The 18,067-nt window shown below is 44.4% G+C and overlaps 1 protein-coding gene across 1 annotated transcript in view; it reads right to left on the reverse strand.

The window, feature by feature from the left end:
• Positions 1–346: 346 nt before the first annotated feature.
• The window catches only part of LOC130125977 (CD109 antigen-like), a 63,048-nt gene continuing 45,327 nt past the window's right edge, over positions 347–18,067 (reverse strand). The window contains exons 31-33 of the mRNA XM_056295353.1: positions 13,453–14,070; positions 11,315–11,466; positions 347–440 (exon numbers count right to left, since the gene is read on the reverse strand). Coding sequence (XP_056151328.1) covers positions 347–440; positions 11,315–11,466; positions 13,453–14,070 — 864 coding nt within the window. The remainder of the gene's footprint in view (positions 441–11,314; positions 11,467–13,452; positions 14,071–18,067) is intronic.

Raw genomic sequence — 18,067 nt, forward strand, 5'->3', positions numbered from 1 at the left:
CTTTGCTTAGCCTTGACACTTGCTCACCATCACTTGCCAATTAGGTAATGCTTCACCGGGCTGTGGCCTCATTTCTTTTGCTCTTGTGTACCAACCAGGAGAAATAAAAACCAATAATAATAATAATAATTACATTATATTGGTAGTATCTGCAAATATGCCACCAAGGTGATACTGTGTTGTATCTCATCAATGGCCACCTTTTTGAGTTGTACAAGCTTGCAACGTGTCAATAAGTAGATGTGCCTTGTGGCACTTCTTCAGGAGATGGCTTATCCTGAGCTATTAGTGGTCTTTAAACTACTCATGGGCTTCTTTGAGGTTTTTGCCCAAGCTTCAAACACAATTAGCTGGTGGGTGTGTTGGCAGTGAAGGATTCCACTTTAATTAGGCCGACTTGAGGAAGACTGTTTTCCCTGAGGCTTGTGATCTGGTTCCTTCTGGAACATTTTCAGGAATACACAAGAAGAACATAGAAATATCTCGACATACTATATGGCAGGAAGGGTTGAAATCACTACAAAAGAAAAATGGTTTGAAGTCATCACATGCTGTACAACACAGTAGAAATGGTGGCTTCCCAGGCCTGAATAGATCCAGTTCGATTAATAGAGCAACAGGTGACATCACTTTGTACACATCTGGCTCGTGTCAACAGCCAGCTATTTTGCCCCCAGTTTGTACATTCTACTCCCGTCACTTGAGTAATACAAGCTTTAGTCTGTCACCAGATTTGATGTTTTGAGTGTCAAAGATCACTCCATATGGAAATCCAAAAGGGGTGGATTAGATTTTGGAAAGGTCATTTGTGTTTTAAACATTTCAGCATCCAAGAGTTGCAGATGTTCTCTGCCTCTCATTTTCTTTTACTTTGTCCTGTCTTACTTTTTTTTTTTTACTTTTGGACAGTGTGTGTGTGCGTGTGCGTGTGTATGTGTGTTTGCTTGTGAGCACACATGGATGGTTATGTGCACGTATACATGCAGTTAGTAAATGAAACCAAACCTGTGGTTTGCATGTGTGCGTGGATGTGCATGTGTTTGCATGCACACATCAAACCAACTGTAAATGCGGGTATTAGGCACAGTGTGCATGTGTGAAGCAGTGTCGTGCGATGTCTAGACCTCAACGCGACAGATGTGTATCAGGGGCGCAGAGCTTTATTTAGCCTGTGGTTAGGAACCGAGTAGGAGGGTTGGAGAGGCGTGGTGGGTGGGGGTTTAGTGGGGTAAAAAAAAAAACCCACTACACCCCCAACCACCATGTTGATGGGGGGAGACACCCAGCCATCCTGTCCAAGATCACTACACACTGGAGACTTCCACCAGTCACTGGAAGGGGCAGTTGAGTAAAGACCAGTTCTACATCATAGCAATGTTACATGACGCACTAAGATAAAGAGACAACATAGTGAAAGGATGGGCTCTTACAAAATTATGAATAAAAATACATGGAATAAGAATGATTCATATAAGAATAGCATACAAAACAAATGCAGATTTAATAAATAATTAAAAATATATGTTTGGTCCATTTGGACTAGTCAAGGAGATTCTGCTAATCTTATTGAAGCACCCACTCCCAATTTCAGACTCTTAGATGAAGCCAGGATGTCTGGTAGGGGCAGAGTGGTGGCCATCACATGCAGAAAGATGTTTAAATGCTTGTCTACCTCGTGTACCAATCTCCCCTCATTTGAGTACATTGGCTTTATTATAATAGCATGTTTTGGCCCTTGACTATATGGACCGCTCAGGTTGGACTGTTTGGAGACAAAGCAAGAGAGGCAAGATTGAGTTGGTTTGGACATGTGCGGAGGAGAGATGCTGGGTATATTGGGAGAAGGATGCTGAATATAGAGTTGAAGAGGAAAAGAGGAAGGCCAAAGAGAAGAGGAGGTTTATGGATGTGGTGAGGGAGGACATGCAGGTGGTTGGTGTGACAGAGGAAGATGCAGAAGACAGGAAGAGATCGAAACGGATGAGCTGCTGTTGTGACCCCTAACGGGAGCAGCCAAAAGTAGTAGTAGTAGTAGTAGTAGTTTGGACCCTCGACTCAAACAAGCGCCCAAGAGATCAACAAAGAGTTTCTTCACAAATATTCAAGGGCTGATGTTTTGTTTTATGCCCACATTTGAGTTCTTGAGGTAATTTTAATATCCATGAATGATGCTGGACTCAGAAAATCCCATATAGTTCTGAAAACTTGTTTTCCAATCTTGCTCCATCTGTACACAGATACATATCAGAAAAGACAAACCCTTTGTGATATTTGAATGGCGAGGCTAAGGTTATTTGTACTGACCACGAAGCTGCTGAAATAAATATAATGTTGTCTCACCTTTGTTATTTTCAGTTCCATAACTGTCATAAGTTCTCTGAAGCTTTTATGGCAGCTGCATGGCTATTGCTTAGCCTCCGCTGCTGCAGATTTAAAAACAAACACTCTCCTGCCTGAACTGTTGACTATTGCTTAGAAAAGTCAAATACAAGATGTCTGCCGTGGTGGATGACGACAGCCTTAAAGAAAGAGTGAAGGGGAAAATTCAAGACAAATACATTATTTGTCTATTACGACATCTTAAAAGATCTCATGAAAAGATATCAGAGGATGGTTAAAGTGCTCAGCGTCTTGTCGGTGATGTCACAGCTAGGAACTACCCAAATCCTAGGGTTCTGTTTAAAGCTCTAGTCCAATGAAAATCGTGGATTTTAATCTCTTGTTGTTTTTTTTTACCAGAATGTTTATCTTGATGCATGCTCAATAATCCAAGTAAGGAAATCCCAGAAGTTGAATCAGTTCACTGGACACCATGTTTAGTGGGAGAACTATTTCATCACTCATCTAAGTGACTTCATCAGTCTCAGCTGACTGCAGGTATCCCTACCCTTATTAACAGCCCAGTTGCTTAATGATGGAAACCAACAATTGGTTTCATATGCAATTACTGTGACCATTAACTAGAGTTACCATAGTCATGTGTACTATTCACAGAGGATTGGGGAATAGTTGCAATTACAGTATTCATTGTAAGATGGCGTCAGATGTACTCTCAGCCCCCCCCCCCCCCCCACTCCTCCTCAGTTCAGGGATGGTCGTTAAAATAGATGGTCTCTTTGACTCCCCGTTCAAACCAGCATTCCTCCTTATCAAGGATGTGCACATCCTCTTCCTTGAAAGAGTGGCTGCTGGCCTGTAGATGGGTGTAGACTGTGGAGTCCTGGCCTGATGAGTTAGCTCTTCTGTGTTGTGCCATTCTCTTCGCTAGCGTCTGTTTGGTTTCCCCAATGTACAATTCATGGCAATCCTCCTGGCACTTGAGGTGGACTAATTTCCGGCGCAGCGTGTTTTTGGGTTTGAATGCAACCGAGACGTGGTGTTTGGAAAATGTGTCTCAACTGTTCCGACACTCCCGCCACATACGCAATCACCACTGGTTTATGCTTAGACAGCTGTTGCCCTTCTCCTCTCTTTGATCGGCTGGTGCACTGTTTGAGCATCTTCCTGGCTTTGACAAACACCCAGTTAGGATAACCTCACTTACCAAAAGCCTGTTTAATGTGGGATTTCTCCCCTTCCCCGGTTGCTGTGTCGGTGTGGACGTCAGCTTGGTGGTACAGCATCCTGATGACTCATAGTTTGTGCTCCAGTGGATGATAAGTCAAACCTGAAGTGCTGATCAGTATGTGTTGGTTTATGGTAAACAGCGACACTCAAATGTTCCCCATCACTTATTGCAATTTCACAGTCAAGGAAGGCTAACCGGTCATTTTTCACATCCTCCCTGGTGAACTTGATGTGGTTGTCCACTGAGCTAATGTGGTCGGTGAAATGTGGTACGTCTTGAGATTTAATTTTAACCCAGGTGTTGTCCTATTGGTAAGGGTGGTGTTATTGCTAAGGGTGGGATTGACCACCATTAACACTGACAAAGTGTGTCTGCTCCTGAAACTGTGTCTTCAGTCCACGTACTTCACATACAGGGGGCAGTACTATAGGCAGAAACATGAGTGTGCTATGGGTTCCCCACTTTCACCTATAGTGGCCAACTTGCATTAAGGTGGAAGGGGGAAACAGGGCTCTGATGTCCTATCCAGGGACACCACCTAGCCATTGGTTCAGATTTGTGGAAGGCAAATTTTGTGGAAATTGGGTAAACTAGGAGTCATCAGGAGGCTGACAACATTCCCACCGACACAGCGGCCGGGGAAGGGGAGAAATCCCACATTAAACAGGCTCTGGGTAAGTGTGGTTATCCTAACTGGGCGTTTATCAACGTGTGGAAGACGCCCAAACAGTACACCAGCCTATCGAAGAGAAGAGAAGGACAACAGCGGTCTAAACATATACCAGTGGTGATTCCGTATGTGGCGGGAGTGTCGGAACAGTTGAGACGCATATTTTCCAAACACTACGTCTCAGTTGCTTTCAAACCCAAAAACACACTGCACCAAAAATTGGACCACCTCAAGGATCGGTTTCCCTGGTACAAACAGAGCAATATAGTGTACGCTGTTAAGTGCCAGGAGGATTGCCATGAATTGTACATCGGGGAAACCAAACAAACACTGGTGAAGAGGATGGCACAATACAGAAGAGCTACCTCGTCAGGCCAGGACTCCACAATCTATACCCAACTACAGGCCAGTGGCCACTCTTTCAGGCATGAGGATGTGCACATCCTTGACAGGGAGGAATGCTGTTTGAAAGGGGAGTCAAAGAGGCCATCTATGAACCGGGGGGCTGAGCTGAGAGTACATCTGTTGCCATTTTACAATGCTGTGACTGCAACTATTCCCCAATCCTCTGTGAATAGTACACGTGACCATTGTTACTCTAGTTAATGGTCACGGTAATTGGCATATGAAACCGATCGTTGGTTTCGGTCGTTATGCGGCTGTGCTCTGTTTGTAAGGGTGGGGATACCTGCAGTCAGCTGAGACTGATGAAGTCACTTCGATGAGTGATGAAACGTTTCTCCCAGTAAATGTTGTGTTCAGATGAACTGATTCAAATTCTTGGATTACCAGAATGTTTGTTAATGTAAAGTTGCCCAAAACATTACAACTATTGTTCTAATGTTGTGAAAATGTTACTACAGCCCCATCAGAAACGATCCTCCTGGCTGTCAACACAGTTCAACCAACTCAGAAAGCCATTCTGCTTCTGATACAATAAATAATAATAGATTACAATAGGATAGAAATAATAGATGACATTATCGTCTAATACTCTGGTTAACCAGGGTAATTAGTTTATTAATTAATTGTCTGATCAAATGATCACCGTAATTAATTAATCTCATAATCAGTCTTTCAGTTGGACTGTTTACAAAGAGTTGCCTACTTCATGCCAGTTAGTTAGCAAGCTAGCTAGCTGTCGAAAGCCTAGTGAATTGAGGGCCACACCCTTCAACCTCCTGCGGCAAAAAGTTATAACAGCTAAAATGGTTATGACAGCTAAAATGGTTATGACAAATCAAATGATACTTCTGCTGCAAAAGCTGCAAAAATGACACCCCTAACCTTAATATTCCACAATAATGTTTGTGTGATAAAATTAACATCATTGGATTGGAATTTTAATTCCAAGTAACATCAGCCTCTCACCCTACAAAATGTTAAGAGTTCAAAGATTTGTTTTTTAATCATAAGGCTGATCACAAAAGGCCTTTTATAACTCTCCTGTCCAGATTAAATCTGAAGGCTGATGTATGCAGTTTTGCTATTAAACCAGTTCTTCTCTGAACATGCCAGATGTGGTTTCTCACATGCAGCCCATCATTTGTCCGTTTGAAACTGTTCCTACATAATTACTGAAAGGATACTCGATGCGATCTTTTAATTAATTGCCATATGGTTATTGTTGTTTCCCTTTCTTTTTTCTAAATATGTGGTTGAAATTTCGGTCGCTGCTCCTCCCCCTCTGCTAATCCGGGGAGGGCGGCAGACAACCACCTGTCTCCTCCGATACATGTGGAGTCACCAGCCTCTTCTTTTCCCCTGACAGTGAGGAGTTTCACCAGGGAGACGTAGCGCATGGGAGGATCCCGCTCCGCTTCCCCCCGAACAGGCGCCCTGACCGACCAGAGGAGGCGCTAGTGCAGCGACCAGGACACATCCAGCTTCCCACCCACAGGCACGGCCAATTGTGTTTGTAGGGACGCCCGACCAAGCTGGAAGTAACACGGGGATTCGAACTGGTGATCTCTTTGTTGGTAGGCAACGGAATAGACCGCTAAACCACCCAGACGCCCCATATTCCCTTTTTTTTTATCTTACTGTTATTATAGGTTTTGTCTTGCCCAATTGTATTAATCAGTTTGCTTTCATTTGATGATTAAAGCACTTCGTAAAACAAAAGGGAAGGACAAACACAGTTAATCATCAACATGTTGATTAATAACATGCACCTTCACTGCAGTATGAAAGAGTTGCATCATTATCCCAGACATCAGAGCTCCATCGTAGTTCAGTGCCTCGGATATTGCCGGTAACTAAATGCTCTTTCTAAGAAAGACATAAACAGTCCTGCAACAATTTCGTGTAACTTACTATAATGAAATTAATTCAGACTTTGAAATCCAATAAAATTAACACTTAGGATTATCCATTACCATCTCAAATGTGGCATTTATAGACCTCATCTGACAGGAATTTGGTTAAATCTCATTCTAATTTTATGAGCAGGATTTAAGGTAACAGCAGTTGGTGGGGGAGTCCTAAATGCAGTTAGTTTTATTGTAGGTAATAAAGTGCAGTTAAGTTCTAATTAAACCCAATGTCATAACTACCTTGGGAATTTTGACAACAGTTATTATTGATATTAAGTCCATATTTAATGAAAAAAGTAATTTGAAAGAGCACCTGTACTTATTCAATGTTATATAAGGAAACTAATGGTTAATGGGTAGTGAGAAAGTCCAGATCCCACTCACACCCGTTCTGAATTCTCCAAAACTTCTTAGAAACCTATTTAATGTCTGTATATTTATGTTGGAATAAACACTGTGAAGAACGCCAGAAGGTAACGTGTGGCAAAATAATGGTAGAGCTTACTTAGTTGACTTGGAGTGATTCGGGCCTAGCAGTGAATCTGGTGCAGAATCAAGAGGAGAGTTAATTGGTAGGTAAACACGCCTTTATCTGGAGATAAATTGAATGCAGGCGGGCCACGCACAGCACGTGCTGCAGAAAGAGAATACATGCATGCTTTCAGCGGTGCTGAGAAGTTTGAGAGTATGGAAAATTGTTCTCACATGGTTTGTAGTAAAATACGGAGGAACTCAGAGGCACAGATGTGCTGCGAGTTTATCCAAGATACTCCCTTTAATGATAAACGCTCTCACCATGAGGTTTTTTGAGCATATGGAAAGCAGAAAATACTGTGCTGATGTTCAGTCAGAAATGATGTTGGATTGGAAAATCCAAAATTCAATATCAAAAGACATATATCTCTTTAACTGACTTGTTGACGTGCTTTAAACGACAATAAGTAACCAGGCCGATTTCCTAAATCTGAGGAGTCTTCAGACTGTTTACACCGCAGAAACTTTCTATCAACAAACAGATAAGACAAAGAGCGCCGAGTGTCATTCAGATTTTTCATGTCTTTTTTTTTTTTTGTCAAACAGAGGGCCTCTAGAGAGCCAGAGAGCCATGTAGTATGTGGTTAGTTAGTTTTTGTTTATCTTTTCGGCTCTCCCTCAGTGGGGTGAGCGGATGGTTAAGTTTTTCTCTTAGCTCGCTGAACTACATGTTGACTCCCCGAGAAGGACAGAGACGTCTCAGACGGGAAGGGGTTCGGGGTTCTGGGGAGAGCTGGTGCAGACACAGAAAAGAAGGAGAAGGAGGGAGCTCTGCTGTGTTATCACAAGTGATTATGGCGTGTTGAAGCGACCGTATCTCCCGTCTCAAGGCCGCTGGAAGTAGCCATGCTGCAGATGAACAGTGACACCTACTGGCCCCTAACAAGGGCCCGCAAACACCAGCCTCACGAGGCGGGGGCCCAACATGTGTACATACACCTGAAATAAACTGCTAACTACTGCTGACATTTTAATGCTGAACTACATGTGAATGACCCGTGGTGTTAAGTATGACCTCATAGAACAATAGAGAAGGAATTTCACCCTGTAGCAAAACTGTGAGTATAGTGGTCATGCTAACGCAGTCGTCCTGTCTACATGACCAGTCTGTCTAGTTGACCTAAACTGTCATTATTTTTGGGCATTCTGTCGCCACCCACATGCTTGCCTGCCTTGCGTTCTGCTTGTTTCTTTCTCTATCTAACCTAACTGCATGCCTACAGTTCTGTCTGCCTGTCTGTCTGTTTTTCTATATGACATCATCTCCCCACTCCTATGGATCCTATTACCATTATCTGGTCCCCTTGCTCACCCCTGGAGCCTCTCTCTCTCGCTGTAAGCTCAGCTGATATTGCCTCCATGGTATTTACTTTAGCGACTGGCTACCTCTCACTCCAGGCAATTTCATTGACCCATGGCCACCTTAAAGGTTTAAGAAACAAAAGATAACAAATAAAAGCTCAGCTAAGTAGTGCATTAGTCACTGTGGCATCCCCCCCTGCCTACGAGTGTTAGGCCCATGCAGGGGAAGTCAGTCAGAGGTAACTATGCCACACTTAGTGTCTGTTCAGTCTTCAATAAGGCCTCCGTCCCCCAAAAACAATGTAATCCTTTTGTGGGTGATTTGCCATAAAAGTTAATGGAAAGCATTAAGAGGATGTTAGCAAGTTGGCGGAGCATAGTGTGAAGTGGGGGGGTGGGGGGATGCTGCCATGAATGATGATGATAATGAAATCAACAGTTAGAGGATTTAAGTGTGGGCATCATATTCCCTAATCATGTGTACTGTGTTGCATTGATCCCAAGCTCGCTGTACAGTACAGGTTGCAGATTTTGTCCCAAAACCCTTCAGCTTGCGCTCTCCCCTCCACCCTTAGATAAATTCAACATCTGTGTGCTGCACTTATGAGTTTCCCTATAAAAATGCTTCCAAGTGGTTTCTCTGTCTGGCTTGACCAAAAGCCTCTGTGAGTTTATTGACATCCTGTCTTAAGAGAGAAGAAAGGCTCTGCAACCGTAGCCTCTGTGAGCAAAGTGAAAAGGCTGCATGCAAGTAATTCACCAGCATGTTGGGATTATGGTTAGAAGCGTTGTGACTGAATAATGTAGCCTGGTTTAAGATTGGTTTCGAACAGAAATTATGGGAAACTTCGAGCGAGGTTTGTTAAAGACTTTGTAATGTATGACGAAGTACAGTACTTTTTTTGTGACTGGCAACTTTTTTTATATATATTCTCTTGAGATTCTTGAAGCGGTCACCATTCACACTATTCAGTATAACTGAAATAATGTATTCTTGTTTAAAAATCCATCTCATGTTTTAGGTCCGTCAATATCTCTTGTAACTTATTACATGATTATTATGACATTATTGTTTTTTCACTATACTTATAACATTTTGATTCCTTTTTATAATGTCTTCACCATCAAGACTGCATCAAAATATATACAGTTTATTATTTTATGAGTTCCGGTGTTGGGATGTGTGGCCCCTAGATTCCTGTGGGAATTCATTACTGTCAGTTGAACACTTAAATAAAGGGACATTTACAATAAATATTTAATTTACACTGTAACTTTCATGTTGTGAATAGAGATAGCCCCCCCCAGCTTGGCCGGGTACAGAAGTGCATTTTGTACATTGATTATTGAAAAAAAAATGCTGTTTAAGTAGAGTTCTCCTTTTTCAAGTGGACTGGCAGGTCCTGCTTCAGTATTTGCGGATTGTTTTCCTGCCAAATGGTCTCATAGGGAGTGCAAAAGATGCATCCCTGGTGCTTGCCTTTTCAAAGGCATCTTGTTGTTTCCAGATGTGGCTTTGTTCACTTCACAATGTGCATGCATGAGGTTGCAATGTGCAAGCAAAAGCCATTTTTATGCACGATAGTGCTGTGTTTGCCAAGAGTAACCATGCTGTATGACTTCACATGGTGTTTAAAACTTAAATTATTTCATGGAAGCAATACAGCTTACAGAGATAACCTTGCTTATCGTAGCCAAGTAAACACTGATACTTGTGGTAAATATCAGTAGATTTGATTTTATAAAGCTAAAAGCAGGGTAAGTCGATTATCCAGGCAGCAACGTCAAGACAAACAACTTAACCACTTGTGGACCTTTCCATGTTATTTTTTGCTGGACCGACAGTTGAAGCATAACATTGACAAAAAGGTTTTCAGTCCTTATTTTAGCGGTTAAAACGGTCAAGTTCACACATATAGTTCAGTTATGAAAAACAGCCTGACAACCACATTATATAGCCGCAGTAGAGAACAAAATTGCATAGCCCTTATGTGTGGCTCATTCATTGCGTTATGACTCATATTGTAGCGTTCATTGGAATATTGGTTAACTTGCTAAAAAAAAAACAAAAGAAAAAACAGCAGTTCCAGCAAAGTAGTCTACTCAGTACTCTCAACCATAAGTACACCCCCTCAACCACTTTGTACTCACCTTAGTTCAGCTTTTACAAAGCACTGCCCTGTCTTGTCTCTCTATAGTATTCCCTGCTATACTGGGGACGTCCATGCAAAGAGTGTATGAACTCAAGACTTTGGATAAGAGACATTCAAATGATTCAAATGACATGTGTAAAGTTCTGCTAATTGTCAAACTATAATCTTTTTTAGATTTTTGCCTCTCCTCATGCTGGCATGCTAACAATAGATAACATTGTTTTGGCTTCTGCATTAATGACATAGGCATTTAAGGAGGTATTGCAAGAGGTTGCCAAATGTGACTCTCATTTCAATTATGTAATAATAATTTGTGTAGCAGAATAACACGTATGACCAAGTTGCTCCTGTTTATAAGAAGTCCAAGTGAATTTAAAGTTGTGAGTAACCTGGTAACAAATACCACAGCTGATGAGAGCTAACAATGGCTAGAGCTTCATTCCACCCAACGTAATTAAAGAGGCCATGTCATGCTATTTCCTTGTTTATTATATGTATGTATTAAAGTGGCCTATTTACAAACATTTTAATGTTTTTATGGTCAAAAAGCACCCAGTTACAGCTGTGTAGTTGGCTGTGTACGCAGCATCTCATGCTCACTCAGCCTGAAACGAGCTGTTTTGGCTTCAGGTCTGTTCTGTCTCTTTAAGGCTGTTCAACATGCAGGCACAGGCCCGCCCCCCAAATGGCTTGGAAGACCTGGCGGAGGTTCTCTAGGGCCAGCTCGAAGTCAGCGGCATGAACCAGAAGGTTGTCAAGGTAAACCACACACCGGTTGCGGGGGATGTGAGCCAGCACCCTCTCCATTAGTCTCTCGAATGTGGCGGGGGCGTTGCAGAGACCAAAGGGCATCACACGAAACTGCCAGAGTCCCTGGCCGATGGCGAAGGCCGTCGTGGGTCTGGCTACTGGTGCCAGCTCCACCTGCCAGTAACCGCTCCATAGGTCAAGTGAACTGAACCACTGTGGCCCCGTGATGTGCTCCACGGCATCGTCAATGCGGGGCAAAGGTTAATAGTCCTTGCGAGTTGCATTGTTCAGCTGACTAAAGTCCACACAGAACCTCCAGGTGTCATCCTTCTTTTTGACCAGGATGGCAGGGGCGACCCAATGGCTGTTGGATGGCTCTATCACCCCGTCGCAGCCATTTCTAGAATCATCTCTGCAGCTTCACATTTGGCAAGCGCTAACCAGTGGGGTCGCAGTCTAATGGGCAGAGTTGTGCCAGTGTCGATTGTGTGCTGCACCAGGTTGGTCTGGGTGCACTACTCTTCGCGTGCAGCGAAAATCTCAGTGAACTGTTGGAGTAGGTCTCTCAGCTGTTGGCTCTGCTGAGGGTCCAGCCCTTCACTGCTCTGCTGATACGGATCTTGGGTGGCGGCAACAGTGTCCGGTGAGGGTGTCTGAAGAATGGTAGCCTCAATGGGGGTCGTCGTCATTGTTGGTGGGCTGGGCAGTGTCGTTGTCACCTCGTGTGGCAGTGGTGATGACAGTGGGGTGGGGGCGGCAGCGGCGTGGTGACAGGTGGAGTCAGCTGGATGTGGATACGTCCCACCTTCCTCTCTGGACGGCGCCGGAGGGCCAGGGTCTCTGTGGCGAGGTGAATGGCATTACTCGACACATCGACCAGAGCCCCCAGCGAGTCAGCAAGTCCAGCCCAATGATGAAGGGGTCTTGGATTTCAGCCAACCAAAACTTGTGGGTGGCTGCGGCTTTCCCTGCCTGCACCTGCAGCGCTCTCATCCCCAGCATGCCGGTTAGTTCCCACAGTTTTGATTTTACAGGCAGTGGGCATCCACTCTGTCTCTGGCAGCACCCCTGGACGCACAATGGAGATGGTGGACCCTGTGCCCAGCAGTGGTGTCCATCAATGGAGTAGCAAAGGTAGAGGCCGTGTGCGTGGCCCACTCTGCCGATCTGGGAGGAGTTCTCAATGGGGGATATTGTAGCGAATTCGGGGGACAACGCAACCACAGGAACTGCCGCGGCCGGGAAGCGAAACCGTATCGCCCGCACCGCAGGAGACATCGCTAACCGCTCGACTAAAGGGTCAGCCCCGCCAGCCAGCGTGTTTACTTATCCATGTATGTTACACTACCCCCCTCCTTCGGGAAGCGCCGTCCCCGCGCTTAAGCATATCAACTCCTTCACGCCTCAAGGTGCATACGCTTCCGATAGCCTTACGGTCGCCCCACCCCACTTCTGACACCAGTGTGGCGAACGTAGAAGTAACGACAAAGGTAACTTTGCAGCCCTTTTATTGAACTCACGCAGAAACAAGAACTTACGGGAAATATGACACAATAAATGGGGGTCATCTACTCGAACAACAAAGTTGTTCAGGGTTTCAGTACCAAGGTTACACAACACAACAGAATGACAACTACAATTACACCACAACAAATAGTAATCACATAAACACATAAAACACTTACAAAACATTTAATAACAACTGACAATCTGCACGCAGTGCCTGATGGGTAAAAGAGGATGGCACAATTCTGACGGGGTAGCGACTTCGCTACAATATGGTCGGTTGGCTGGGTGTCAGTCTCCCTGCGGTGCCACCCTACTCTAGTTTTCTGACTAGGGAGCGCTATGGTGTCGTGGTTCAGGGGCAGGGCAGACACGGGCCCTTTGGCCCTCTTCTCCACAGCGGTAGCATGGCTCGTTAGGCGTCCAGGGTCTGAAGGGTGGTTGGCGTCGGCCTGGTTGCTTTCGACGTGGTGACGGACGAGCCTGGCAGACGTCTGCTGCATAGGTTCCCAGGGTCTCGTCCCCTTGACGGCGCCGGTGGGTCAGTCGGTCTCGCATGCTGTCAGATGAGACCCGTTGACCAAAGCGTCGTTTTAAAGCAGCGACCAGTGCCTCGTAATCTTCTTGTTCTGGTGGCGCAAGGTCGAGCAATACCTGCAGCGCATTCCCTTCGAGTGCCAGGGCAACGTGGACCGCAGTGTCTCGGGTGCTCCAACGGTGGTACATTGCTGCTTGTTTTACTTGTGCTAGGTAAGGCTCCAGGGCCGTGATGCCAGCATACGGTGGGAGCTTGAAGATCCTTGGTGACGGCAGCATGGCATTAGCAGGGGGTGCTGGGGTTGTAGTGGCGTTGGTTAGCGAGGTGGTGACGGTGACCGGTGATATAATGGCGGCGGTCGGAAGCGGATGGGCGGCGGCCGGCGATGAAATCAGGGTGGACCGCGACCTCCCAGCGTCGGTCGCAAACTCCGAGCCGCGGGGCGCGCGGCCTCCATCGGCCCCTCCTCCGCGGGTCATCTTCTTCCGAGTGGCGTCGTTCTTCTCCCGGAGAAGTTCTACTTCGAGACGCTCAAGCATGTCTTCAATCTGGCGAAGCTCTTCGTCGAATTTACTTCTCGGCGTTGCCATAGTCAGTTTGTGGGCGATAGCTGCAACTCCTCTGCAGGTCCGAGTGCGGCGTGCGCAAGTGGAGAACTCGCGTGTAAAGGGTAATAGTACATGGTTGTCATCTACGTGAGCAACAATGTCGATCATGGTTTCAGTCATAAAGTTCTAGTATACAACATAACAGAACGACAACTACAATTATACCACACTAAATAGTGTGGTATAATTGTAACCACATAAAACACTTGCAAATCATTTAATACCGTAACTAACAATCTGAGCGCAGTGCCCGATGGGTAAAAGAGGAGGGCCGTCTCTTCGCTGCAATATATACGCATATAAACTGGGGTGGGTAGCGTTCACATTTGAACCGATACCAGTACATGGAGTTCGGTACCTTTTTTTTGCTACTTATATGGCGACAGAATAGTGCCAAAAAGAACTCGCGCGATAAAACATGCATTCGGGCGTATTATATTATTTCTCACACGTAGATATTAACTGCGAGCGCGCAAATTATCTCTGTGCGCGCGAATGCATGTTTTATCGCGCGAGTTCTTTTTGGCACTATTCTGTCGCCATACTTTACTCTCTCTGCAATGACAACAATGTCATTTCAGTTGTGAAAACTAAGTAAACGAGCACGAAACCATCCAGAGCTACGGCGCACCCACCAAGTGTGAAGTCGATCAGATGAACGGACAGACAGAGACTCGTTTTTATTTTAATTAGGCTATTGTTATCCCGAGGAGTCCTGCAGACTAACGAGCGCGCGTACTAAGACGTCCCTCTTAGGTCGTCCATGACAGTGACCACGATTTGCGACACATGAAAACTCAGCTCAATAAAAATAATAGGGGGGGGGGGGACTCAACTCAAAACTTTATTGCAAAAGATAAACCCAAGACAGTAGAGTAAACACAATGAAATAACAAAAGGAACCAATCAGTGTCTTACAAGGAGGCAGCTATACCAATGGTCCCAGTGCCGGCCGGGATTGGTAGCGTGGCACTAAACGTGGGCCTACAGCTAATTAGTTAAACCATTTGAACGCTATAACGTTAGCTAACGTTAGCACCGGGTGTACAGCTTGAGGTTAATTTAGCCACAACCAGCAAGTCCGCACTTGAGCACTCACTGGCGTGTTTGTTTTAAGCATGATATGGCATCTTTAAAGTCTAACCCTGGTTGACCAGAGCCAGATGAGGTCATGCTTTAAAAGTCATGATCAGACTAACAGCATTTCCTGTTTAATGTTGATTATTTTCACACATTGTCATTGATGTCACATCATGCAAGAGTCACTCAGCATTTTTATGCACTCACAGTCCACGCTTAATGCCTCTAGATTACCAGCCCCCCACCCCACCCCACGACAACCTGTTGAAGCTTTTACAGTGAAAAACAAAGTTTCACAAGGCCAAGAAAATGCTAAAAGATTAGGCACAGTGGGAGCTACACTTGGTAGTGTAATACCCACCCGTAAGCATCTGTGACTGAGCTTTGCCTCATTCTTTGCAAAAACCTCACGCATTAAGAACATAGACCCATGTATCATAGTGATGTAATGCACAATACCCCGTGTGTGTGTGTGTGTGTGTGTGTGTGTGTGTGTGTGTGTGTGTGTGTGTGTGTGTGTGTGTGTGTGTGTGTGTGTGTGTGTGTGTGTGAGTGTGAATCACCACTTGCTGCATACATTACCCCGAACCTTCTCAGCAACAGTCAATAAAACGAGAGCCTGAGAACCAGGCATACTCCTGCAACAAAAGTGTGTGTGGGGGTGCTGAGTGGGCACACTGTTGTTTTGTTTAAGTAGAGAAATGTGATGATGAGAGAGATTTGCTGTGCTGAACTGGGGTTGGAGTTGTTTGTAATGAGCGGAAAAATCAAGCCTGGGAGCTATATTTGCATGGATGGTTTGGAAACTATTTACAAAGTCCATTGATGGCTGGAAAAGGCATAGCTCCGTGCTGTCTGTGGTCTGCGGAGGTTTACCGACCACAGACTTTCAAGGTTAGCAAGGCACACCATTGATATAAGATATTCACACGTGCTCGCAGAAGCTTGTTTTGGCATTGTTGCTCTCCATGCCCCACATAACACGCTTAAAGGGAAAGTTCCCCCCAAAATCAAAAATACATGTTTTTCCTTTTATCTGCCAAGTTTTGGAGATATCGACCATAGAGATGTCTGCCTTCTCTCGAATACAATGGAACTGGATGGCACTCGGGTTGTGCTGCTCAAAGCAGCAAAAAATTGCATTTGAAAAACTCAACATCAATGTCTCTTTCCAGAAATCATGACCCAGTTACTCAAGATAATACACAGACCTTGTTGTTAGCAGTTTCATGTAAGTGTAGTACGGTCTAAGAAAACTGTTCCCGGTGCAAAATTGTTTTCCGAGTGCCATCCAGCTCCATTGTATTTGAGAGAAGGCAGGTTGAAGGAAAGTAATCATACACACATCGTGCAGGTGCAAGGCTGTCAGAACATCGTCAATGAATAAAAGGGGGATAATGCCTGCACACTTACTCTAAGTCACAAAAGATAGATAATGATGTTTCCATCCCACATGGATCTTTGTCAGGTCAAGATTCGAGAGGAGGCAGACATCTCGACAGCCAATATCTCCAAAACTCAGCAACTCGCGCCAAAACAATCTAGATAGCACTAGAGGTAAGAGGAAAAACATGTATTTTTGATTTTGGGTTGCTCTGTCCCTTTAAGTCGTGTCTATGAATTCCGCTGGATTAAAACTTGCTATGAGCACCATCCGGTGGTATTTGTTAACGTGTGGAGCACAGTATTTGGTCATTTTTAAGGGAAATGTTCGATTGTGTCAGCAGCAAAAACTTTTAATTAGGGTAATGGAGCTGAGGTGGACTGACATCATTACTTAAGGTTTTTGTTTCTTACTACTTTTTACGGCAAATAAAACTAAGCTTGTTAGTATTATTATCAAATGAAGAAGTTATTAGAATGAGGTCACAAATAACTAAGTGCAGTTGTAGCCAAATTAGCCAAATTAGCAGCTTGTAGCAGCACCAAGTTAGTAGCAAGCTTGGAAGCTTCTTGCCATCAGTATTTTATCCATTTACATAAACCCTGGCAATGAAGGTTCTTCATATCTACGGCTGAGGGTTGTGAAGGAGTGCGTTGTTGAGGACCGTAATTGAAAGGTGAGACATATTTGCATCACACAGAGTACGTGTCACGGGTGTGCATTTAGATACTCTTGGTCAGGGTTTTGGTTCAGTATTTCGTCTGCAAATAATGGTAGCCACCAAAATACATAAATGTTTGTGTTCATTGGGCCTGTTTGGGGCTGAGTCAAGCTAAGTCATGCTAGAAGAATGCAGACGACGCACCACTGTCCAAATGTCAAAGGGACTTCTTGGTCACTACTACCTCTCTCAGGCCCAGTTACCACTGTCATATTGTACTATTGGAAAAGTGACTTTGGAGTTAGGGCAGAGGAAATAGTTAAGAATAGTTACAAACCATTGTACCCCTTAATGAAGCACTGGTTCCAGTTGCTTAATCGTCTCATGCATGTGCTGAAATGGGTTAAAAATACAAATCGTTTCATAACTGTTGAGGTGAAACTGTTTTTTTTAGCAGCAGGAAAGCTGCAGCCATAATGGAAAAAAACCCAAGTTTGTTTTTTTCCATCGTTTGTTCCTGGGAAAACCCGGCTTTTCTGTTATCAGAGGGTATCGCACTCTGTTTAGATCTGAACACAAAGATGACATCAAACCCAGTGTGTGCTGTAGTTTATGTACACTCCCAGAGACAACAGGAAGCCCTTTCATCTGTTCAGCAGCTGAGCAACCAGTGTGAAAGAACTAAACTGTGGCTGCAGACGCTGCAGGTCATTAATACGCATAACAATCACTGGAAGGTTAAACCACATCATTTGATGTTAAGAGGTTTGAAGTAAAATAAATCCTGTTAAAAAACTCCCTTTTACTTTGACAAAGTTAAAAATCACATGCAACAATATAATTTCCTGTAGACTAGTTGGCCAAATCTCAGAATCATTTCTCTCCGCTGTCCTTATACCAAAGCCTGTCCATAGTAGAAGCCGCTTCACTTGGGCTCCATTTTGGAAGCAAGTTCTTGAACAACAGGACTAGACCCCTATCTTTTACAATGGGGAGTC

Source organism: Lampris incognitus, chromosome 16 (genome assembly GCF_029633865.1).
Source record: "Lampris incognitus isolate fLamInc1 chromosome 16, fLamInc1.hap2, whole genome shotgun sequence".
In the NCBI taxonomy this organism is placed as follows: Eukaryota; Metazoa; Chordata; class Actinopteri; order Lampriformes; family Lampridae; genus Lampris; species Lampris incognitus.